The 27,433-nt window shown below is 31.5% G+C and overlaps 1 protein-coding gene across 1 annotated transcript; it reads left to right on the top strand.

The window, feature by feature from the left end:
• The first annotated feature begins 69 nt into the window (after nt 1–69).
• LOC143179767 (uncharacterized) lies at nt 70–27,424 on the top strand. The gene is given in 12 exon segments (XM_076379119.1): nt 70–110; nt 7,958–8,083; nt 14,199–14,291; nt 15,094–15,156; nt 20,432–20,755; nt 21,803–21,955; nt 22,601–22,765; nt 23,233–23,354; nt 23,462–23,548; nt 23,932–25,006; nt 25,304–25,424; nt 26,999–27,424. Coding segments are annotated over 12 exon segments (2,535 nt in total). The 5' UTR covers nt 70–79; the 3' UTR covers nt 27,174–27,424.
• Nucleotides 27,425–27,433: the final 9 nt, after the last annotated feature.

Raw genomic sequence — 27,433 nt, 5'->3', positions numbered from 1 at the left:
GTTTAAGTTTCTACCATGATAGCCATGCCTGACCGGCAGTTAGTCGGCTGCAACTGTCGCGGCGCAAAGTGTGAGCAGCATGGGTCTGACAGATCTAGAAACTATACCTGGTAAACGTTCTATGAAGCAGCACGCAAACGCACGATTTTACGCACATGTCACGGTTCTTATGCAGCCAACGCTTCCTTCAGACAGAAATAGCACTTTGCAAGCTACTTTTCTAAACCAAGTCCTGTTTTTCTTTCCCAACGACGCCGGCAAGTCGACATTGGAGCAACGCCAAACACCCGGCTTTACAAACAAACGCAACTTTAGAGAGAAATAATTGATTCGATCTGAAACTTTCTTTTGCACCTTTTACACTTTTCTGAGGATCCTGTAGACTGAATTGAACTTACGCTTTTTTATATTGCAGATTAATATTTGTGGAATAATGGTTGTAGACTGTGTTTCAGAAATTGGAGTGTTCTGACATTTTTGTGAAAAATTATTAAATTGTTTAATTGTTAAATGACAAGAAAATAAGTAAAAGAAAATAGGTTACAGTAAATGTCTACTTGTTTTAGTTTCTGCTATAAAATACTGATTTTCAAATGGTTCATAAATATACCAATCTTGATCCAATCTATACCAATTAAACCAATCTATACTAACCTTAATCAAATTTTGCAACTGTGCAACTTAATGCTCTGTCTAACTTGCTTACTTTTCCTTGGCTATTTTTTTTTGTTTGCTAAAATATTTGGTAAATGTTTTGACATGTGAGGAAAGGGGAAATTAGTTTGTTTCAATTTTTATTAAAATTTCATTAATAAAAAATTAATTCAAAATTAAAATTAAAACTTTCTGGAGCATACTGTCGTTGTCAACGAAGTTAATTTTCAAAATCTGTCGAGCGTGTATCTATCTATCTACTTGACGTATTATGGACTATGATCATCAATAAAACTCTTTTTTAATCGTAGCTCCTAACTTGTGGTAGTATGTAAGCTATTAAAAATATTTGAAGTACCTGCTTGCTTTCTAAGACCTTTGTTTTGCTACTCTAAAAATTTCTGAAGATAACACCTGTGCTGTTATACATTTGACTCTAACAATTCCCAATATAAGAAAACTCCGCTCTTTTTTATGAGTATTTGATAGTCGTTATATTATTAGAATAAACTGTTTATTTAACGTAATTCCACAAATGAGAGCTAGAAGTGTCAAAAGTTTGGTGATTATATCATGCTATAGTTTTACTGTTTATGTATTCTACTACTGTTTATTTATTTAAAATTCATATTGTTAATTCACGAAGTGTCTTGAACTTTTGTTTTGTTTTCAAATATATTGAACTGACTTCGAACTGACACATGTTACTCATGTGTGTCAATGTGTCAATACAAGAAGGGGTAGAAAGAAAAGTGTATACCCAAGTTTATGAAGTCAATATTCACGAGTTAAGTCCACTCATACTTGATAGATTTTTAAAATTTGTTTTCTCTAGAAGGGTGATGTGCACAAATGCCACGTATTCTTCAATTTGAATTTACATTTTTCAATAATAGAAAATCAGTAAATAGAAAATTTTACCTTCTGTTACAAAATATTTGTAATTTATGATATAATTAAATTATATAATGAATGTATTATGTAATGAACAATCTGCAATTTGAACGTATGTGTACGTCACATTAGCAATTATGCAATGTTGCTTATGCGTGTTATGGAAGAAAATAATATATATCCACAATTATATTCGCCTCTGCCATTTTTACGAAATGGTGCGTGCTAAAAAAATGGATTTTGCTGTGAATGACTTTACTATGAAATTATACATAATTGTGTTAGTTTCAGTACGATAAAAAGGGTTAAAAAACTTTAAATAAGAACTTTAGATAGATTTAAGAACAGTCGACAGCACAGATAATTTTGAATGTTTTATTGCTTTTCGTTATCCTTCTTATATCACACATTTTTGTGTATAGAACTGCGAAAGAAGCATTATCTGATTTTGCACATCATTCATTTCAATATTTAAATAGGTGTCTAGAAAAAAGGCGTATGTTACAAAATTTTCGAAATTTTGAAACAATTTCTCTTATACTTCCCCAACTATGTTTCTTTTATAATTAATAAATTACATTCTCATTATTGCATTATTAATAATTTTTCAAAGTGGGGAAAGAGCGTTCGTCACACCAGCTACTTCTTGAATTGCTACAGTAAGCAATGAATTGTTTTTACGTTTTCCCATAATTTTTATGAAGTATAACATACATCCTTCTTCTAGATACCCATTCATTCAGTATTTAAAAATTTTTCTTATTTCATACTGTAGGTACTGTATATATTAAATTTTTAATTATATTCACCTACTTTTATTGTTTGAAAGGAACATTTTTATTCTTCAGTAACTGTTTTAAGTAATTACAATTTTTAAAATACACATCAAATAGAGGCAATGGAAATAGAAACAATTTTTTTCTCACTAACATATTCACTACAATTTGGAATTGGTGCAACATAAAGATTCACTTAATAAAAATAAGATGCAACAAATGAGTCACAGTTTTTGTTTAGCAATGAAACAAATATAAGTTTACTAGTACTAATGAGTACTACTACATAAAAATAAAATTTAGTTACCTGTTTACGTGGCAATGAATTAAATATCAGAATTGATCCATTCGTGGTTGCATACATTTTAATACATTTTCATAACTAATAAAGCCATGTTATCCACGGGTTAACGACCTGACGCGGTACCAGCGGGTAGAAAATGAGCGCATCGATGATATCGGCACAGTGAATATACCATCTCGCATGTCGCGTCTCTAAATAAGGACACGTTCTACATTAAAGGACTCTGTGCAGAAATTTCAATCATTTTCCAATTTGTAACACAGTTTCATACTGTATTTTCATTTCATTGCACTTGTAACAAAATTGCAGAGATGTCCCTGCTACACTTTCAAATGGATCTTGATGTGCATCGTATCCAACAACGTATCCGACAAATATTTAGGAGCATTTCTTTCGTTTCGTATCGGTATTAACCTTTGCACTCAGAGATTTATATTTTACCTTCACAATGTTCCCTTAGAGACACCAATCAAGCACAATAAATTAAAACTTATTCACACCCAACTGTATCTGTATAGTATGAAAAATGTTTTTGAACATAGTGTTATGTAACACTCGTCTTTCTTATTTTGAAGAAGTTTTATTATGTGTATTATTAGTTCTATACGTGTTATACTATGTGTATAGTGTAGACATACATTTAGATAAACAATTCAACCTCTTAAAAAAGAAAACAGGGAAAAGAAATTAATGGATAGAATAAATAAATAGAATAGTGTAATGATGTGTTAGATTCTTTTCTTAACTGGAAGATTGAAGAGTACTTCATATCGATCTACTTTTTCGCGATCTGATTAAAACTTTTAACCATTGCACTTACTTCACTTTGGTATAATATCTGCCCTTTCTTGGGACTGCAATTTAAGCTATTTACGCCGTATGTATTAGAGATATCATAAACAAGCGCGTTTTGGATTTAACATTAAATCCTGGTCAAATGAAACGAAACATATTGATGGCTTAATGCACAAATGATGTACATGTGCTTTTGGCCAAGTTTAAAATTTTATAATATAAAATCTCAAACTTGATCAGAAATGGATGTTCAACATTTTGTATTATAAAATTTCGGGCTTGTCTAAAAATGGACGTACAATATTTGTTCATAAAATCATCGATATATGTGTACACACGAATACTCGAGAAGTAGAAGAAGCGGAGATTTATGTATGCATCATAGTACAGATTTATAAGCGATTCAGTTATAAAAACTGCTTGCATTTTCTTAGCTGCTTATACAAAATTCTATGTTATTTATAATAAATAATGAATGTTTCGTTATTTCTACGTGTTGAAATAAGACGAAATTGTGTTTCAGTCTTTGTTTCTGAGTTACTAATTGTCTCAAAAACGTCCAAAGTATGCGTGAAATGTGTGTGACATGATTGTATGACTTATTCTATTGAGTTCCCTGTACCTGACCTGACTAATGTACGTCGTCAGTAGAATAAGCCCCAATGCACACGAACGATTTTTTGACGCACAATCTCGCTGCGATCATATGCCTGTCTGCGTTGTTTGTAACTGGGAAAACAAAGAAAAACATATGATTGCAGCAAGATCACGGGTCAAAAAATCGGTCATGTGCATCGAGGCTAAGTACTACATCAGACATAAATCCTGCGAATTTTAGACGTTTTTGCAACAATTAATACATAACTCTGAAATGAAGCCCTAAATGCAATTTCAATATTCTTAATTTTCGTCCTATTTTGACATGTAGAATCAAAATTTCCGAAACTTGTTATTAAACATTCTATATAATGTAGTCCAATCAATGTTATTAGTCAAACTGATAAAATATTTGTTATCTTAATACAAGTTAGTCCTTTCAATTTTATGTCGATACAAACTCATAACTTGGAAACAAATAGAGTGAAGCTCATAGAAAGTCAGAAACTTCCTAAGATCAGTTTATGCGCTACCAACTTGAATCCCTCCTCTCAGAAGCGAAAACCACATAAAGTGAAAAGTAACTTGAAATAAACATGAGTGTATCATCATACATCAAAGCAACCTCTAGAAGCCAAAGTCTAGTTTGACATTAATTGATATGTGTTCTTTGTATGAACATAGCATCTATATTATTCAAACGATCGTTTAAAGCTAAATCGCCAAAAAGTGAATCATTAGCTTTGTTACTCTTCTGAAGTTCTCCGTGGAAACTAAAAATAAACTAAAAGAAATGGTGTAACATTTACTAATAAAAATTAGACGATATTCCAGAGATATTGAAAAGTATCATAGAATTTTTAAAAATTTTTTAAGAGCCTAGAACATGATAAATATTTTTGGTAAACATAAGCAACCCAGATTGCTGACAGTGTTACTGAAAAACAATGAATGCTGACGAAGGATTAGTAATTGTTTCCAGTCATAATTTACTGTATAAATGAATTTCTCTCAGATCCCTTGACAGAGCCAGCAATCGCTAGGAAATCCTCCTATACGCGTAAATTTTCCTTGACGCAATTTTCTTTATCTCGAAATATGACCGGATAATGTAATTGGCAATTAAAGTCAACGCAAAAGACGAACACGTACTTGGAAAGATGGATGCGCGATGAATTATGCAAAGAGACCACTGCGACGTTTGAACTTTTGATAAGAAGAATCCAAATGTAATCAAATGTCGCGAGGGATTTACAGCTACCGTTGCATCAGTGACCTTTAGAAATGAGAAACTATAATTACCCTGGTCAGTCTAACGGTTGGCGCCTAAGCCAATAGTATGTACAATGTTATATTTTCGAGATTTACAACCCCTTTCTTCTGTGACCACTAGAAATTTCCCAACCTCTGTAAATTGCGACATAGTCGTGATCACCGAGGTCGACATTAAAAATTCATTGGATCCAGAGCTATGCATATAGCCACGATCGCTATACTCATAACGAGTAAATACGATTGTGAATGAAATCCTTCCCTCTAAAGCCGTCGCATCACCTTCGGCACCCTCCGTTTTAAATCCCTCCTAACATATTTCAATTTAAAAGCGTAATCATATAATGTGATTGTTCGCAGTATCCGATAGACAGGATTATGAGAATTAGGTTTCAAATTAATTTTGGTGAAAATAATGAAATTCTTTTTATAAATGAAAGTTCAAAATCCTTTTAAAGATTATAATTTTTATAATTGTTACATAATATCACTTGCATACATCGTTTTAATGGAAATTTAATTCGCGATATATAATTTAACGTAAATATTTTCCATTATTTCGTGAAACTTTACAAGATACGATACTGGAATTAATGTTTAAAGATGATAAGATTTCTTTAATCTTCTGAGTATAACATTTGGTTTGATAACTGTGTCGACAAATCATTGTTACAAGGAACATGTAAATTGTTTGGAGCGAATATTTTGTTTAATTTGCTGAGGTGTAATATATTCAGAACAAAAGGTTCTGACAAAAGTTACTTTGTACTCTCCTTTTTTCCAATTCCCAACCATTTCTATAAGTTTGTCAAATATGTATCTATCTATATTGATACCTGCACAAAGCACTATCTTTACTTTAACTAGTTCTTTAATACCAGATGTTCCTTAAAAAATTCAAGAATTGTTACTAGAAAAGAATATGAGATTGTAAAGTTCTTGAAGACTAACACTTTCTGCTTTCACTATATCCCAATTTCAATTGTTGTAGAATTTATTTTATAAAATGCACAAAATTTACATATCGTTATATTCAGATCACTTTAGTAAATAAACATACTAAAGAGAAAAGTTGATCTTTTTCAAAGTTTTCACGAGCAAACATTTTTAAAACTTTTTAATAGTCGTTCATCTAAAATTTCTTTTATTTTTCAAATCTTAATCTATGCCAATAATTCTATGTTTAATTGTAGACATTGATTCGTTCAGGCTGTCGCTACGATCAAATAATCGCAATTGCGGTTCGCCTATCTGTAATCTGAGTAGAAAAGGGCAGTTAAACACTTGTTATTTGAATTTTAAATGAGTACGCAGCAATAGATTCGTTTTTCCTATTCACATTGAGCTATTCACGTTGGTTAAACATCCAAGTCATCATTGTACACATTAATGCCACGGACGATTTCAACGTTAGTAAAATTTATTTCAGCTCCACGACACAAACTTTTTACACGATGTACATTTCGTGCCAGACGTGAAAGAAAGAAAACGATTCGACCACTGATATCGTGTTATCGCGTTAACCTCCTTAAATAAATCAGTGTAGGTTTAACCCCTCCTTGTGCTTTTGTTAAATGAAATGGAATTTAAATTTAGAATAGATAAAATGGAGTCTAAAGTAGGAATGGTTTATAAGCGCAGGAGAGTTATATCATTATTTGAAATATACTTAATTAACAAATGCAATCTCTCTAAAAAACACAGAATGAAATATACATTAATTTAAATCAAATAAAGTATTATTCTTCAAATACAACATTTATTCTTCTTTTCTTAGTCAGAATCTGTGTTTTTGGTTGTTATGATCTACTTATGAATTAATAGGAAATATTTACATTTATTTTTAATTTAAGTGTTTTGTGACTATCCTATAAAATCAGCTCAGAAAACTTATTCCTCAGTATCATAAAATGGATTACGAAGATATTTCATATCAATATGAATATTATATTGAGTAGGTATAAATGTGAAAAATCAATTTTAAAGAACTTGTAAATGCATTAAATTTGTCAGACTGTTACATATGTTGTACCCTGCGTGGTAGCTCACAGGGCAAGACCCGTGGAGATCGTGAATAGTTAAAAGGATTAGAATCCTTTGGGTGATTTCAATTCCGTTTATTGAGTAGTTAATTGAACTAGATTTAGGGTTTTACAAGTACTCGCTCCGATCTATGCTCTATTTTAGTCGACTTCTGATTATAGTGCATTCAGTGGAATTTTGTTAAGTGTGGCGGTGGAGTCACACGTTACCATATATGATCGTCTTAACAACATCGTCACGAAACAACGAAGATATCTGTTGATGCTGATCTTGCAAAATATGCCTGCAAAAATTTTTTTTTTATTCTTTATTCATGTCTAGAATTTTCTCGAAATGACACATCTGTGTTTCACATAGGCGTTGTCTAGCAAAATATATATATATTCTTAGATGATAATTAAGTACGATATTTTAAAGTGGATTTATACAGTAATTGTATTTGTAAAACCATATACGCTTTAAGTATTCTTGCATATTTATATGTGTATATGTTCATAGGAGTTGTAGGAATGATGATACTGACATTAGTTAAATAAAAAAATTAATTAATATAATTGAAAAATTGTAGTATAACGAATTAAAAATAAAAGAATGGGAATAAATAATTAATATAATTTTACAGATACAGGTGCAGTGTTTACAATTGGTCGGAGCCGATTTGCTGACAACGTTGCATCGCACTTTTTTATACGCAAGGATCCAGTAGTCTCCATTACATGTGGTGACGAACATTCTGCCGTAATTTGTCGTAAGTTAATTAAATATTGTTTAATAGTGTCATACCATGCAATATATGAAACTGTTGAATTTGCTTCCCAATTGAAAAAGCATTTTGAAATGTTTAATTTATTAGAAGCTACAAACCTATTCTTTTTATATGTCCATAACTTTGTCTGTTAAAATATAACAGATATAGTAACAATCGTGGTTACTAACACGATAAATGTGCTGAATTCAAAATCAATTTCTTTGCAAACGATTCAAGAATTAAACTTCCAGAAAATTAATTTTTCATTCAACTTTGTAAAACTATTTTTAAGTGCTATTTTAAACAATGAAAAAATGTCTAAACTAAGAAGTTAACTACTGTGTTAATTATTACAATAATATTATACTAGTTTCCTTCAAACTTTTCACCCGTGGGCTTGAAAGATGCAATTGTAGATATCTTCTTCATGTGGAACATAATTGCACGTATCTGCGGAAAGTTTCATAGAATGTGTCGTTCGTGTATTAAATGGATGCCATATGCGTTGTCCTATCGATCTGCACATGACTAGTCTTGATTTTAAAGGAAATCAATAAGCGAACACGTGAATGACTATAATCGTTTCGATGATACGGAAGTTGCACGTGACCGTGTTATTAGCCTGTTAATTATTTACAGGATTATATCTCTTTACAAGGAGTAAAGAGTAATTTCGAGAACATAACTTACGTATTTCTCTATCACTGTCCTATTAACTTAATGTCTCTTTCAATATCTTATCGTTAGTAGACGACTAAAAACCGTCGAGATTTTCGTAAAGTCTCAAAGTTAAAAAATATTTACAACAATTTTTTCCTACAATATTGAACTAAATAATGTAATTTCAATCTGCTTTGTTAATCTAAAAATAAAGGATAAGTTACAATTCTTTTTAGCTACTATAATTACAAATTTGTATCATCTGGCCTTGATAAAAGAAACAAAAATACAAAATAACCAAAATGTTAAAAATCAAGAATAAACGAACGTAATATTGACTTAAATTTAAACTTAAATTTACGTCTGCTGTACATTTTTTAACTACTTCATAGATCTCAAGTTTATTATAGACCCCTGGCATTGTAGTATAATGTAGTCTTGATAAAACCTACTAAAGGTTTAGCTAAATTTTATCCTCCTACAGAGGTTACAAATTCTTATTAATTTTCTTGCATGCCAGTATGCTTACGTCACGATGGTATCTCAATAAACCCTAAATATATTGTGAATCATGATTACTATTTATAAATTCTCATCAATAGATGTAATCGCAATTTTTTACCATTACCTAAACTATTTTAGTAAATATAATGTTTAGAAGTATGCTAACAACAATCTCTCTTTAATCATGCTTTTCTTTTAATTACACTTTAGTAAATTTTCTTATTTTCTCGTATCTTAATTTAACCCCAAGATAAAGAAGTCATTATAATTTTACGATAAAGATTCCACAAGGTCGAAACGTTTGTTCGTTAATTTTTACATAAAGTAACATAGACCAAAATTCACTTCTATTCATTCACTTCCATTTGCAGCTTCTGTATCATGACTTGCGAAGAAGTTACAGTTGACCTGTGCTTCTACAGGGATAGCCACTGTCTAGTAAATCGATATGGCCACGCAATGGTCGTGCACGTAACATACCTACACGACCAGACCCAACATACAGTTTTACTATCAACAGTTCCCCTTAATCGCAATTATTATCTAAACACGTGATCATTTTTCCCTCGAATAAAATGTTGCATAAGATGTTTTATTGTTATGTATCTTCAAACTTTCTAAGAGAGTATGTAAACTTATTTTATGGGCTTAAGAAAATAAATACAATAAACAATTTTGTATACTGAGACAACTATTGAGTAAAACATCTGAATTTCTATAAGGGATATTGGACAACATTTCAGCTGTATTTTCATAGAAGATCTTGTCAGCTAGCTCCTAACGTTGAAACATTCTTATGCAATTTAAAGAAAAATATATTTTTATGATCTTATTTTGAGGAAAATCCACCATAAGATCACGAACAACAGAAAGTTTAAATCAGTAAGATACTGCTAAAGTACAACATCCGTACAATCCTTAAACTACCTACAAAGATTAAACGAATGCTTCCTAATGCGAAAGATCAAAGACCACCGTTGAGTGCTCCAAAAGTATATAAAATCTCCTGTTTCTGTGGAAAAGTGTACATAGTTGAAACTAGGAGAAGGATTAGTATACTAATCAAAGAACACTAACAGTGTGTCAGAAACAGTCACCTCACGCAGTCTGTCGCAGCTGAACATAGGATGGACACGGAATATTCTATCCAATATCACAAGGTAGAAATGTTGGCTAATTCTCAAACGTATTTTGCAACAAAATATCGCGAAAGCTTGGATATCTTGAAACATCCTAAAAATCTGAAGAGGAATCAGGGTTATTAAATAAACCCAATTTGGCACAACGCCTTTCCAATTTCTTTAATGAATCAGCTGGTCCATTAAAAAGCCTTCGATTGGCTGATGAATCGTTTTGCACCATTGAGTACGAACATATAAAGACCTCCTTATAACAAGAAACTTCAGTATTGAAGTTACCTAGTCCTGACGAAGCAAATTGAAATGTTTATTTACCCGAATGAATAATTCTAAGCTTTTGCTGCGTAAGATTTGAATAGAAAAGACAGTGTATGTTAAAGTTGTTCATAAATATCTTTTTAATCTGATTTCCAGTGGCTCGTAAAAGTGTTCGTACACTAGGCTGAAACACTGCCAATTTTTGAATTACTGTAACTTCGTGAAAAGAAGTCATACACTAATCTTCCTGGTGTCATGTTATGACGCTATGAATGCATCCACATTTAAGTCACATAAAAACATAAAATAATGTGAGTACGTCGTCGTTAGTGTAGTGTGGTTCATGCGTTGTGCTATTAAGTGGGCGGCAGCCAGGTTTTCCTTAAAAGAGAGGTCAGTGTTGACTAGTAACGTGGGAGAGAAAAAGACTTGCTCGAATTGAAACATTATATTCTTCTTCAATAAACTCTATTTTTATATATACAAACAGTAATTCCACAATATTAAACAGTCGTAGAAACGTCAAGATTACATATTAAATAATCCATTCCTACGAGAATTAGAATGCTTTGCACTTAATACAACCTGGATACTCTGGACGATGAGAGCTGATTCCAAGAATATTTGCCAGTACTCAATAAATAGGTCTATTACTTGGTCATTACAATAATTACTACGGGTGTAGTAATAAATATATCGATATAAAAATACACACGAAGTATGTGCTATACGAAAAAGGAAATGTGAGGAACCTTTCATAGCTTTACTGCGAAAACAATTAAAGACAGTCAATAATGATATAATTAAAAACTCCCTAAATCAGTAGCTTTAACTTCGACAGAGTAAATGTGGTTACGTGCAACTTCCATTACTCGTAAAACTGAAATGACTGTGCTAAACAAATAAGTGGTTTCCCACACCGCACCGTGCCATCCCGCTTGCCTTCTTCTCGTAAACGGAAAGTACTTTATTCATTATGATCAGTGGCGGATTTAACGAGGTGGAGACCCTTGACGCTAAAATTTTCGTGATCCTAAAGGAAAAAAAAGATACACAAAAAATATGAGATTCAATTCGTTTTATCTGTTCTTTTTCTAATATAATTAACAATTATCATCTCTTGCAATTTTTCTGTAAAATGAATAGAAATTAATAAATTTTTTAATAAAGTTTATTAAAAAGTAGAAGCCATATAAAGAAATGTTTTAGACAAAGAGATAGACCAATATACAGTAACATAGTTGCTGTTTTGCATTACTTAAATGAACTATTTGATTAATTCTATTTTCTCAGCTGACAAAAATTACAATCATGGGGAACTATAGGTAATATTTCAATCGTTGGTCTTTTCGAACTTGTGTTTCTCTTTCAATTCGGGGCTCTCATTTAGTTTAGGACCCCTAGCCACCATCACATAAGATACCCGCTAAATCCACCATCGATTGTAAGATTAATAAAATTAACAAGTTTCTTCATATCGCAAAATTGCCATCGTAATTCTAGGAATAGAATAATCGTTATTCATATTCATCAATTACAGTGACGTTATGACTTATTTGTATAGATAAAATCTCAGATCGTACTCTGAACTATGAAAAATGAAGTTTAGTAAATATTTACGAAACAGTCCACCCAAATTTCAATGACCTTGAAATATGTTGTCAAGGTTGTAGTCAATATGCTCAGTAAATTCCTTGTCAAGAGGAGAACGCGAACCTCTCCGCACGTCTTCCCCTCTTGACAAGGAATATATTGGGCACAATGGTCATTATTTTGAATAATTTTACTATACAAATATAAGATAGTAAGACACAGACATATGTAAGAAACAAAAAAGATTGTACAAAGTAATTAAAGGATATTATACGATATTACTAATGTTGAATTGATATTCAATTACACACGATCATGATTTGAACCTCTTCATCACGTTGGTCAAATAACAACTGGTGACAACTGTCTATTAGTTGGCTCGTTATCACGATTATTTACTTACAGCTTCACATAGACGATTTCACCCGCAACTATGTTTTAGTCGTTTTAGTTCCTTACAGTTTCTTTACAATTATGTATAAGGTAGATAGTTGCAAGTGACATCCGTGTGAAGGTGCAAGTAAATAATCTTAGTAACGAGACAACTATGTTCCTTATTCGTTATAATTTCTTACAGTTTTCCTACATATACAATTATCGTTTAGTTATAGTTTCAAAGATACAGTGACTCATAAGATTGTTCAACTACTACGTTAAAACATAGTCAATTTTGAATGACTGTAACTTCGTGAAAAGAAGTCGTACAGTAACCTTTCTGAAGTACTTTTACTTTTATATCTCTAACTCGAACTTCCGCAAAGATGTTTCTACATTAAAAAATAAACAGGAAAGTGAAGTTAGTTTCTCTAAAAAACAATACAAATTCAGACGGCTTCAATTTCTTTAAACAGTTGTTACACGATCAAAATTACTTCATAAAAGTTGGTGTGTGATTTTTCATTACCGAGTTATTTCACTATGAAGTGTATATTACCGCTATAATAAAACCCAAAGTATATTTCAAAGAGTTTATATGGTCGAACACACGCGAGATGTAAGTCTGACAATATAAATTCGTCTTAACGAAAAAAGTTAAATAAAGATGGATTTATACTACCGATGAGCTGAGCAAGAGCTGAACACGAGTCGAACGATACGATTGCAATAACGAGACATGTATTGATAGTCTTTTTTTATTTTATCATTTGTAATTGTGTATTTGTGTTTTTTCACTAGTACAATAGAGATTAGTTAAGCGTGTCTATTACACGAAGTTGAATGTTAACAACTGTATCACAAAATAGATCTAATTATAATTTCCAGTATAATACTTCTTATAATGCACTTCCTACACGTTTAAACGCATACCCGCAATAACTCTATCGTACACACAAACAGCGCATACTCGCGTGCTATTGCTCCTATCAGTCAACCGATACGCAGCCAACTTAACTCTATATAGTACCTTATTCTTGATACAGACTTTCTCTTCTATCAACATATGTAATAGTTGCTCGGCTCGCACTCGTCTCGACGATAGCTTAATTAGCTCTAAAATGTTTGATTTTTGTAGTTATAACAGTTGAAGTTGAAATTAATTTGTATTCTGAATATTTCGACACCAGTAGCACACTTCATTGAAAATGGAATAACTCAGGAATAAAAAATCAGACATTAACTTTTATATAAATTTTTTTAAATGCGAAACTTCAATTTTCGAATCCATGGTGATTTCGATTACGGAAAAAGTTTTTAAAGAAACTGGAGCTATTTGAATTTGCACGATTTTTGAGGGAAAAACTATCTTCGCTTTTCCATCTACTATTTAGTATAGAAATACCTTCGTGGAAATTCATCTTAAAGATGTAAAAGTAGAAGATCCACCCTTTATAATGACGTCGGGACGACTAGCATATGACCTCTTTTCACGAAATTACAGTCATTCAAAGATTGACAATGTTTCCTAGTTATAATATTCCTATAAAACACTTAGAAATTTTCGTTTTATCTATTTTTTTCAGAAAATGGAAGACTCTTCGTTTTTGGAAGTAACGATTGGGGTCAACTGGGTCTTGGTCACAGAAATCATGTTAGCAAACCATCTTGCGTGAAAAGTTCGTATTTCCACTTTTACAAGTATTCTAAAATATTTCTTAGAATAATATCAAAACCTGGAATACCATTTTAGAAATTTATACGGAATGTTTAATAGAATATACCACAATTTTCAGACATGCTCATAAATTAAACTCAGCATTATCTAAAAATTCTTAAGTTTTAAACTTCTTTTAAAGTATTTTAATGTTTTTGAAAGTAAATATTATGAGCGTTAATGAATTTTTAAATTTCGATATTTGTATACTGTAAGATTTTGAAGAGGTAGACATCTATTTACCTATATATACGTATGAAAATGTTTAAAATTGAAACACTACTGTTAATCAAGAATATTAATTAATCATATAATATCACTGTCATATGATCAAAATTTTCTAAAATTTTCGAATTTTTATATCTGTTAGGCACTTAATATTACCTCTATTTTGAAATTTTCTACATTTTTGCATTTTCAAAGTTTTCAAATACGTATAGGTATGTTCTTAATTCGGACATTATTCAACCCCTACTATTTAATTCTAAATTTGTAAGGCAAAATGGTATATGTACATCAAATATTTTTATTTTTATGACATTCACATTCCAAGTTTTGAGTCTTAATACCCAAATTATCTAGTTATTAATGTGGCTATACTCTTGCTTTTCTAAAAAAATATGCTTTTAATCTAAACTATTATGGCAAAAAGTCAAATTTTCAATAAAATTTTCAACAAAATTTGATTTATATCGTTTGACCTTACAGCTACAAAATCTCCGTTACTTTTCTTTAATGTAAAATTGTGCTATTGTAATTTTCAGTTCTGAAACCGGAAAAGGTGACGCATGTCGCATGTGGGCGAGCACACACATTGATTTGCACAGGTAAGAAAATCTTTTATTCCCGTCAGCAACACTGTCAAAAGCTTTAAGGGGGTAGACTCGTATATGGCAGAGAAATGATATTACCGACAAAATTTGGAAAAAATATGGGTTTACGGGAGCCAACTTTTCGTCCTTATATGAGAAGCTTTCAAGCTAGGAAAGGGTTCATTCAAAAGAAAAAGGTTCAATGGAGCGCAGTCAACTCGTGATTGAATGAGATTCTGCTGACATTTAGTAATACGAGTGTCGTAAAGTAGAGTAAAAATTGACCATTCACAGTTATGAAATCTAAGCAATTCTATGTATAGTACTATTTCACAAATACACAAATTGTATTTCAAGAATGAAATCTCTATCAAAAATTTGACGCAAGGCTATTATATATTTTTACAGAAATTTACGCGACTGACTGACGCCTCGTAAGGCTATTCATATTACGACGACGGTTCCAAGAGAAAAGGGATTTCGATTTCATCTAATTCGTAGCCAATTAATCTGCAACAGCACTTGATTTAGGGATAGACCCACAATACATGCATGTATTATTAAGGCATTTTATTGCAGAGCAATAAAAAAAATTAAAATTTTGTTCGGAACGTAACAATATGTATACAGACTTGTTTTGATTGTTCATAAAAAATACGCTAGAAATATTCCACAAAATATCATCACTCCTAAATTCATCCTTAAAAATTTAACAAAACTCCTTCCAATCACTCCTTCTTCGAATATGCATAGGCGGTCACCTCGTGATCCGTAAGACAGGGTCGCGAAAAATATGTACATTGCAATTGAATAGAATAGCATTAGCAATGTACTTTGCAAAACTACCTAAAATTTGAAGCAAAACTAAGTTATTGTTAGCTTTTTCTACCTAGAGTGTGGATTATATAGCTACATTGTTATCGCCATAAATATGAAACAAATGCCTTTTCAAAAACTTAATCCAAATATTCTTAGTTTTATGTGTATTTAATATTGCATAAAAATAAAACAATGGATATTGCCCATAATTTATTTATTACAATGGAGCTCCAAAAATTTGTGAAGTTTTGGGCCTCTTGAGGAATAAATTCGCTACTGCCCCCTTTTAACAAATCGAAAAATAAAAATATTTGAGCAATTGAAAAAATCGTGCGTGGCTCGTGACGCTTACCAGCAACTTGAACAATTGAACACAGCGTTTCAAGAGTGAGAGAGTAAGCGTCACATCTGTATTCCCTTTCGACTTTTCTCAGTTGGTAATGCGCCGAGCACACATGTGTATATGTGGCTGGTATAATAATGTGTATAGTGGAGGGAGAAGTTTTCTAAGCCGCGTTCCAAATTCGAAATTATATAATAGCTCCATCTCGTGTCCAATGAACAGTTACGAGTCTGTAGGTAATACTATTCTTTTAAGGGGGCAGACTCCTTGTGTTTTGAGCGGTGTGCGTGCGCTCACACAAGCAAAGAAAGTCATACAAGTATACGCGATGAGCGAGAGAGACCAACGGTTTCGCAAATTACGCTTTACGTCTCGATACTTGCATAAATGAATTTTTCGCGGCTACAGAACCCACGAGTAGACTTCACTACAGGGTGCTCTGGTCCGTTTAAACTCCAATAAACACTATACGTTGAGAAAACTGTAAAATTACAAACTGTAAGCATGAAACAGACGCTGTTGTAAACTAGCAAGATGGCTGCCGAAGTGACATTTTCGCAAATATCTCACGATTTAATGGTTTTTTCACTCATAGCACACCAGAGCACCCTTCCTTGAATTAGCACAATATCGTGGAAATGCGATTTTCCTCAATTTAACACTTCTTGAAGGCGTAAAGCGTAATTTTCGTTGTGCACCCGTTTTGACACAAAAATAGTTCAACGATTTGCCGTTAGAAGCGTTAATGGTATATCTCAATCAATTTGGTCATATTACCATCAGCATCGATAAAAATACAGATCAGTCGGTAAATGTAATCTAGAATTTGACAGCTGAATGGCGTATTCATCGAATACACGAATACAGACGCAAGAAAGGCTTAGTTGCCAAAACGTATTGAAAGTTTCGTCACGCTGTTGCCACATATATGTATGTACATATTACAATTCTGCCCATCAGGAAAACTTGAACGAATCCAACTCCAGCCGAGATTTTGATTCTTACTAATAAGGGAACATCGCGAGGTGAAAGTCTCCGATTTTGATGAAACTTTGTAGGATTGTAGAATAGCCGAAAATATTCGACACGTATTTTTTTTTATTGCTTCTAATTCATCTAAAGGGTGTGAAAACCACCCCCAAAGTTGGGGGTGGAAAACATATTTCGTTTAATATCTCCAAAACTAGTGCGTATAGCAAAATGATATAAATGGGGCGATTGTGTATTTTTAAACGACGAATCCACCTATGTAAATAGTTTTTAAAAATATTAATTTATTTAAAAAATATATTAAAATATAGTATATTGTCGTTGTTTTCACTGACAACATGCTGATCGATCGTTTTGCAAATTTGTATGCAAATACTATGAACCAAAACACAAAACACGGCTAAAATAGAATTTTGAATTTTTACGTTATAAACAAAATAATAACATTCCTAGTTAAACTGCATTTTGTGCGAAATTGGTCCCTGAAACGAGTGGTTTTACGAAAAATATATACCCCTATAATGTTTTTGTCATTATATTATGATACATGTTTATTGTTCACTAAATGTATAAATTATAACATTGCTAATGAATACTCGCAACGTCTTGCACTTGTTGCAAACAGTACGAGAGGTTCAGTGTGAGTGACTCTTGATCGATGAAAATGTAGCAAGTAAAGGTGATTTACAAATCATTATTCTTCAATAAACATTCAATTAATCCACTAATTTTACACGAAAATATCTTAGTTGAGTGAATTAGGCATTCACTCATAATCTGTAGGTGCCCGGTTCGAATCTCGTGGTAGCTTTTAATTTTTTTTGTTTTCAATTTTTATTTTAAATAATTCTAATTTTTGTATACCTTTTCACAGATTACAATTATACCACTCATAAAATTTTTATTTTTAAGTAAAAAAAAATTAAAATAATTTCGTTTGTTTATTTCTTAAAAAGTATGAATGAATGATTGAATGAATAGCATGAATTTAATGAATTATTTATTCTATATATATAAGTTTTAGGATTTCACATATTAGTATATATATATGCCCATAATTATGAAAGTGGTCTAAATTGTATATTTCTTATTTTGGGATATTTAAAGGATTACATTTAAATAAATTAGAAAATATTTTTATATTACGTAACATTATAATTAGTGTTGATTAATGAACATTTATTATAAATGTGAAATTTTGTGTGAATCTCATACGAAAATGTTGTTTCTTAGACCACTTTCATAATTTTGGGCACATATGTATTGTTTCATTCGTGATACTCTTTCTTTGTCGCTCGCACCGTCCTTTTCTATATTCGTATGAAGCAAAATATCGGCTCAAGGCGTATTCAGTAGAGATTTACTGATGCATAAAATTGTAATTGATGTGGCAACAGCGTGACAGAACTTTCCTACGATGCGATTTGGCAATTATACCTTCGCACTTCTCATTTGTAATTCAACAGGATAACGCTAGATGCCACATTATCAAATGTCGCATGTATAAATTATATGTTTTCACTAATGCCCGTTTTTTCGCAACAGCGCTTCGATCGATTCGGAGTAGGCCCCGAAGGAGTCTGCCCCCTTAACGAGAACTGTAACAGCAGATACTGGCTTGGCAACCTCAAAAAGTCACGTGACTAGTCTACCCCCTTAAGTAAATACAACTTCGGGTAATACATGCGTGACACTGCATGTTACCAACTCTACTATGAGACCAGTCATTTAACTTTCAATTTAAGAATAGTTTCGCAGCAGTACTTTCCCCCTTATATATGTATGTGTACAGAGAACAGTTTTTCAGAATTTTTATAAACTATGAACATGTCTTACAATTTCTAAAACTGAAAAGATTGGCATAAACATCTACATTAAAAAAATTTCACAAAAAAGTAGGTAATAGTAGATAAAGTTTCAATCAGATTTACCTTGATAAATAAATAAAATGTTTGTAAAGTCTGACTGTGAATCTGAAAAAAGCTCCACTTTCGCTACTAGTAGTTTCTCACGAAAACGCCTTGATGAATCGTCTGGTAAGGTTGATAATCATGTAAAAGATCATTATCTGTTGCTTGCAAAGGACTATACATACGTATATTACGCTACTCTTCGTAGCACTTTTATTTTTTAATGCTAATTACTTTAATGCCCCTTCAATTCTAAAACTCCTATCCAGAGCTTAATCTAGCCTCAGCCCAGTAATAATTATACATACGAGATAGATAGCAGATCTCTGCAATTACTGAATACCATGTAGTGGCATTTTAAAATGCTCCCCAAACCATTGTGCCAATTATCATTCAAATTATACTATACAGTTCGTTCGACGACTGCTATCACAAATTTTAAAGTCGATTCTACACATTAAGATAAAATAGAAAAATAAGACAAAAATAAACTTAATTTCAAAGTTATTAAATGTTGACGAAAAGGACGAAGCTTTGCTTAAACTGTATCTGACTTAAAACTCATTCTACTGACTTTGCTGTGTCTGACCTACCTGTTTCAAATCGGTAGTAGATTAAATTCTAAGTCAGACACGTTTTACCATATTATACAGGGTGAGTCACCTCACATTTGGACCTTAAATATTTTTGTTGTTTTTAAAAATACGTCAAATGTCTCTAGGACAAAATTGAATGGTTCAATGGAGCTCATATAATACCAAAAAAATTTATGTTTTTTTATCATTTTTTAGGGATATCACGGTCAGTTCCATTTTCTTACATGGAACCATCCCTTTTTAAACACCTACAATGGTAGTCCCTTTCATTAGAATATGTATCTCTACAATCATTTTTCATGGTTTATGTTACAATATTTATGTATGACTAGAATAATACTTTCAAATAATTTCTTTTTTAATGTATTATCACATCAGTTATTTGTTTATGGACGACATCAAGGAACTAGGATTCATAATTGCTCAAGTAATTTAGTGTTTTTAATAAATTAATTATGTAATTTATACTTTTTACTTGCTTCATTTGTAAATCAAGGTACCATAAATATTCTTAGAATAAATGTATTTTGAAAAGTACTGCTATAATACTGATCAAATACGTGTAAGTGTATCTTAATTTGATTTCTCAATTAAATCTTACCTTGTAATTGATAATTGGTATATTGTTTTAGGAGGTCAGAAGATTTTCGCTTGCGGTAGTGATCAGGAAGGACAGCTCGGTCGAGGGACATCCGCCATTGGGGATTCTGCAAGTTCTCCAGTATTAGTGTATGACTCAGGTCTAGTTGGACCTAAGATCGTTCAGATTGCAGCTGGTTCCCATCACTCGTTGGCTCTGACCAGTGACGGTGGTGTTTTCGCATGGGGTAGCAACTTAGAGGGTCAATTAGGACTACCTGATGTCTCTGGCTTGGTAAATAAACCGACGAAAGTGCACGTTCCTGAACCTGTAAAACAAATTAGTGCCGGTTATTACCACTCTGCATTTCTAACAGGTAACTTATTAAATAGCCAAGGGTACGATTATTTTTTATTAAATATTAAATATGTATTGTACTTATTAAATACGTATCATAACACAAGAGTCAGAAACATCACCGTGTGTCTCGTCTCTCGACATGGTCCGTTATCAATCTGAGAATAGCCTTCTGTTATACACTTAATATGATACTTTTATTCATACATTTATTTGAGAAAAAATATTTCAGTAGAAATTGATTTATTCCATGCACCCTTTCTCCAGCCGCAGACAAACGTCTTTTTGCCGTCGCGCCGATTTGCCACAGCACGTTGTAACAATAAGGACAACTCCCAATTTTCAATTGTGAAAAACAAGAAAAGACACACAAACGCAACAACTTAGCAGCACGTTTGCGGTCACTTGTAAATGCAAATTTACGCAAAGCGACGAAACAGGAATTGTGTTCTTTTGAAAATACGCAAATGTGGCGCCAAGTTGCCACATTCGTATGTCTTTCCTTATTTTTCGCAACTGAAAACTGGGAATTGTCCTAGTTGCTACAACACGCATCGGCGAAACAACACTCGTCTGCAGCGGACCTTAAACTTCAAATGCTTGTATCCATATTTCGATGCATGCGTACCATTTAGTTTCAAATTTGAATTCAATTTTCTCGGAAATGAAATTTGAAATAAAAAATTTGTTTGTATATTTTCGACTTACTCTTGTATGTAGAATCACCACCTTTGCACTTGCAACATAAGTTGCGATATATCCTATATATTTCAATAAAGTAATAATAAGAATAAAATAGAATTCAATATTCAAAGCTAACTACTACACTTCTAAAATTTTACTTCTTATGAGTTATATAAAATAAACCAAGTAGATTTGCTTAAAACTCTGTCTGTAAATTAAAATTAATTATCCAACCTGCTGGTTATTACAGTTATTATATTCGTTTGTGAAAATTCAAAAGCTATGAAACTATAACAAACTGCTAGAAATAACTGTTATGCCTTATTTCGTAAAAAAATATGTTACTATGTTATGACTTCTGGTTTTCAACTTGTATTCCCAGAAAGTGGTCTCATTTACGTTTGTGGCGAGTCAGAAAGTGGAAAATTGGGGATCGACGTCAATTTTTCTGTCCAAACGGCACCCAAACAAATGCAGTTACCCACTCCTGCCATGCACATAGCATGTGGCGGTCATCATACTATCATATTAGCGGGTATGCAACAATAATGTTATTACAATCTTTATGTTTTTCAAATAGCAATTTTTCAAGTTATGACTCTAACTTGACACATTTGAATTCATACTTATTTTAAATGAAATTTATACTTGATCCATATTGGAAATAGATTGGATGGATAGATTTTTCACTAGAACGTAATTTTTAAATTTTTGTGATTTATGAATAATTTAAACATTATTTAAGTATGTACATGTATTTCATTACATATTTTCGTTTTTATAATATTATATTACATTCCATGTGCATATAATAATTACTGAAAGTAATTATTTGATTTTAAAAGTAATTATTCGAAAGTAATTATTCGATTTGGTGTAATGATAGCAATATAATATAGACTCGAGTTATAGATCTAATAGTTTTCAAAATCAAATTTTCATTTTGTACGTTCTCTTCTTATAAATAAGATTAGGTACATATCGTGCAATATTTCAAAGCATAAATTAGTATTTGTTCTGGTAAGTTTCCTTCTTCGTATATTTATTTTATTCCTAGAAAAAGAACCAAATATGATAGAAAAAAATGCTTACTTCGAAAATTTTAAATAAATTGTTTAGTTTGCAAATAACCTCCCTTTTGTTTGTAGGATATACCATCTTATTTCTTTTTAATTTTCAGAAAATGGAAATTTATATTGCGCCGGAAGTAATTCAAGTGGTCAACTTGGATTAGGAACAAATATTATAGAACTTCACACACCGAAACTTCTTCCACGTGGTGCAGTGCAAAATGCAAATATTAATCGAATTGCTTGTGGAGAGAGTCATACAGCTATTGTTACTGGTACTTAAAGCTCATACGCAAGTTTTTCTAACTTTGCAAAAAATATTATTGTAAAATTTAATTATTGAAACAATTATTTAGCTTTAAAATTAATTTTGTTTATTGTTTTGCATAATTTAATAACCATTTAAAAAGTTTTCTCGACAATTCGGCTCAAATTTATCGAATTTAATTGCAATTTCAATTTCTTTTCACTGTAAAGCATTCCTATTCTTATTCAAAAGCGAAACCATAAAAAATTTTACAGAAGAATAGTATTGCCAGGAAAATGTGTTACCGTAATGGAAAAAGAAAAATAAAACTAAAAGTTAGAAAATATTGACAGATTAAATGTGTTAGTTCAAATTTCACAGAGAATTAATTTTTTCAATGTCATTAAATGCAAAAGAGAATTGTCTTGTTTTTTTGTAGTTACTGATTCTCCTAATTTCTGCAAATATTAATGTTACACTAATTTTACATGATAGACTGTGGAAAACTTTTCACATGCGGCGATGGAAGACATGGGAAATTAGGTTTAGAGGAAAATGAAAACAACGTTCACGAATTAACTTTCGCTGCCAGATACAAGGACCTCTTTGTTTCAAACGTAATTATATAAATAATATACTCGTATACGTTTCTAAATTAATAGTAGAATAAAATTACTTGATTCCAACAACCATTAAAATATTGTTAATAACTTTGAAATTTAAGGTTGCATGTGGTGGTTGCCATACACTTTTGGTCGCACACAAACGTAGAATAAATAGTCCAACGCAAGGGGAAGCAGAAATACAAATGGTAAGGTCTCTCATTATATACAGTCAGATGTAATACTAAAAATATAATAAATGCTACGAGTTTATAATATTTTAAAAATACGTAAATGCATCTGCTAGGTCACACAATATCTACTTCGTATTTCTTAGCATTTTCGTAAAAAATTATTATTAACTTTAATTCAAAAATCATTTCACGTAACGCTACTAATATTACCTTTATGATCATTAAATTTAAGTTTTTTAAAAGTAACAATATTGAATCTGTATATACATTTTTATGGTTCATTTTATAATTATAATTGTAATACTTCATACACATTTCATATAATCTATAAATTGTTAATTAATTATGCATGTAATCATTTTCTAGCAATGAAAATTAAAATCTTTATTTCTCTCCAGGAACACCTACAAAAAAGAAATTTACCTCCCTTGAAGCTTCCTGTAAATAGACTGCAAAATGAAATTCACGACGACAAAAATAAAGAAAAAGAAAAGGAGGACTTAAATCAAGAAAACAGTGCAACAGAAACGATGACTGCGACCACCACTTCAGCAACAACAGTAAAAGCACCACAGAATGCAAATAATAATGAAGACAGTATCAGTAACAATGTTACGCACTCCACAGACAATGTCAAAGAACCTGACAGTCCTGGACAGTCTCCAAAAACTACTCCAAAAAAATTATCAGAAGTCAAACCGAATGAAACATCATCAGAAGCAATATCAAAGGAAACACCATCACCCATAAACGATTCTGCCGAGTCCCAAGAATCTAATACAGAGGATGCAAACAAACAAGTAGAAAACGACAATGCGAAGTCAAGAATAAAAGTGGATACAGAAAACAATGTTGAAGAGATAGAAAAATCCGAAACAATGAATAGTGAACAGAACAATAAAGAAAATAATAACAAAGTAACCAATGAATCTGCAATGGATCACGTAGAAACTCATGAACAAGCGGATGAGAAAAGTAACAAAATGGACAGTAAAGAAAGTAAAGATGATATAGATGACACGTCAAAATCAGTGAAGCACGAAACGAGTTCGAATAACAGCAAGCAGGAAGAGAACAGTCCTACAAAGCAAATGTTTCCTTCCGGTTCTACGCCTCCACCAAAGCCACCGAGGCTAAAACCCGGAAGTGGTAGCAATTCTCCTACAGAGAAAGCACAATCACTAGAAGAGGAAGATAAAAATGGAGATGAAAATATAATGAAGGAAGAAGTTTCGGTCCAAAAATCTGAAACGGATGATGAAAAAGCTCCGACACGGAATCGGGAATCAAGTGCAACGAAAGCTTCCATGAAAAGCGGAAGTAGTAGATCGGCGACGTCTAGAGTGGATACAGAAGAAACTATAGAACTTGATAAGCAGAATAATAAGGAAAAGGTCATCGATGAGGGAAATATGAATAATGATAATACCCCAGATGAGATTGATGTTGTACAGTCACTGCCACCAAAAACGGGTAATTAACGGGAAATTCATTTAAATAAATTAGTAATATTCTCTATAGATATTAACTAAAGTAATATTATTTAACGGTGATAACAGTTTTATATTATTACTGTTTTATGATTCTCGTACAAAACAGAGGAAGAAAAATTAATTCTATATCATTTAACACCATAACTGCTAGAGGAATTAAATAACCTATCTGATTATTCTTTATATAACTTTCAAAGTTACTTAATATAAATGCACTTAACATAAAACACTATAGTTATACAAAATAGAGTAATGTATTATTATTTCTAATCAATAGGCAAAATGTCAAAGATGTTTAAGAGCAAGAAACGCCAAGCAATAGAAAATGGCACAAAAACGAATAGTACTATAAATCATAAATCTAAGGTGAGTATATAATATTATATAATTTACTTAAAATTATATTTTAAGGGATTTGCAACAATAATACCTTAAAGTTAACATACTTGTATGCTAAACTAACAATCAAAAGATTGTATAATTTTAGAGATGTATTGAAGGGCAAAAACAAAGCAAAGAAATCTTAATATATCTCTGATGGTCTAACTTCTATAAAGCTTTAAAAATCCGAAATGTTCGTAGGAACTGGATCGTGGATTTTTAAAAATTGATAAAAGATAACCCGTAAGAGATACAATAAAATGTATTCAGACTTTTTTGTTCTATCTCTGCTCTTTAATACATCTTTAAATTTATAGAATCCTCTAATCGTTAATTTAGCATATATCTAGGCATGTTAACATATTACTTAACAGGAGTCTATTAATAGCCATATAATAGGATCTACTGGTAAGTAATCTGTTAATTTTAAAGCATTATTGTTGTAAAATTGAAATAGGTCGAACATTCTGTCACAGGACATTTCGTGTTCCAATTTGTATCTTCTATTATCCCTTAAAATATCGATGGCAATATTTGTTACATCCTGTATAAATATTTTGAATTTGAAAATTCGATTTTCACAGTACCTTATTTAAATATTAATATCATGTATACATTAGCAATCCATCATTATGATAATCTTCATCCATTATTCAAATAATTCTTGCATAAGCATAATCGAATTAATTTCTATCGCATAAAACTGTATAAATAATTGAAATATCAATTGAGTGCAGGAATTATTTCCAAAAATAGATAACGATACTGCCTATTGATATGCATTTTTTTAGAGATTGCTTCATGATTTGCAACCACTTACTTGCAATATATTTATAACAGTATTAAATTGTACTGAAAGACACTGTGAGAATATATTCTTCAATTGATTTCACTCCACTGCCACATCCTTCAAATAGTGATATTTGACACACAAAATATTGTTTTAAGACAGATCATATCGCTTTCATAGCCAACAGAATACTGACTTACTGATCTGAGCAATGTTACTTCAGTAATTAGGTGGTGTCTGGAAATTTAAAATGTAAACAAAGGTAGAGCAGTTTGGGAAGCAAGAAAAGAAGTAGGTTCGTGTCAGGTATCCGAACGCAAAAATTTATACGAAAAAGATCTGATAAAATAAAGTCAAAAATATGTTGTAAAAATCATTCCAATAATTTTGTGGCTATCTTTCTACCTTAGCTATGGCTACACTAAAGTTTAATAGTGTCAGTGGTTGCAGTTCTATCGCTATTATCAGTTCGATCACTTTCTAAAATAACTAAAAGCAAAACAATTTCATTTTAACTATTGGGCCATTCTATGCAAAATCGGTCACTTTTCAGAGTAACATCTCGAGTTTTGTTCAAATTTGGATATACTATAGTCTTAAGCAATGTTTTAACGTATTTCGAAGGATTTTTCAAAATATTTAAAATTATTGATTTTATAGCTGCTTGAAATGGAGTGCTAAATTTTTTCAGATATTCATATCTCCTGAATTAATAAACCCATTCTTTTAATGTAGATAATTTGAATATATTGTACTTATTCCATAATTTTAAGATACCATGTATATTCGTACAAATTTCACCTGGTTAATGAACATTTATTTCATTTCAATTCCAGTCGAAAATGTGTTCCATCCTGTGATTGAGGATTCTTCAAAGACGTATTGCGTTCCATTTTTTTATGATGCTTATACATATAAGAAGTGTATAGTCGGGACCAAGGAATCAAAAAGTGATTTTGTTTGTAAGCGAATATGACATTTCTTTTTATTATTTATGAAATTGTGTCTAACATCCACACGTATTGTAGCAATGTTGCGTTATTCCTATTTCTTTCTTTTCCACTTTTTATGGAATAATTACGATACAGAAGATATTTACCATGTTTGAACAAGAACATGTCCTCATGGTGAATTGTTTTAAACATTTGTAAATACGAGAAAAACTGTAATACAATAATTGCTGCGTAAATGACTGAATTTAACATATGTAGTGAAGACAAATTTGCATAACTGTAA

This window comes from Calliopsis andreniformis, chromosome 1 (assembly GCF_051401765.1).
Source record: "Calliopsis andreniformis isolate RMS-2024a chromosome 1, iyCalAndr_principal, whole genome shotgun sequence".
NCBI classification, from domain to species: Eukaryota; Metazoa; Arthropoda; class Insecta; order Hymenoptera; family Andrenidae; genus Calliopsis; species Calliopsis andreniformis.
This window is presented reverse-complemented; position numbering and strand designations above follow the sequence as displayed.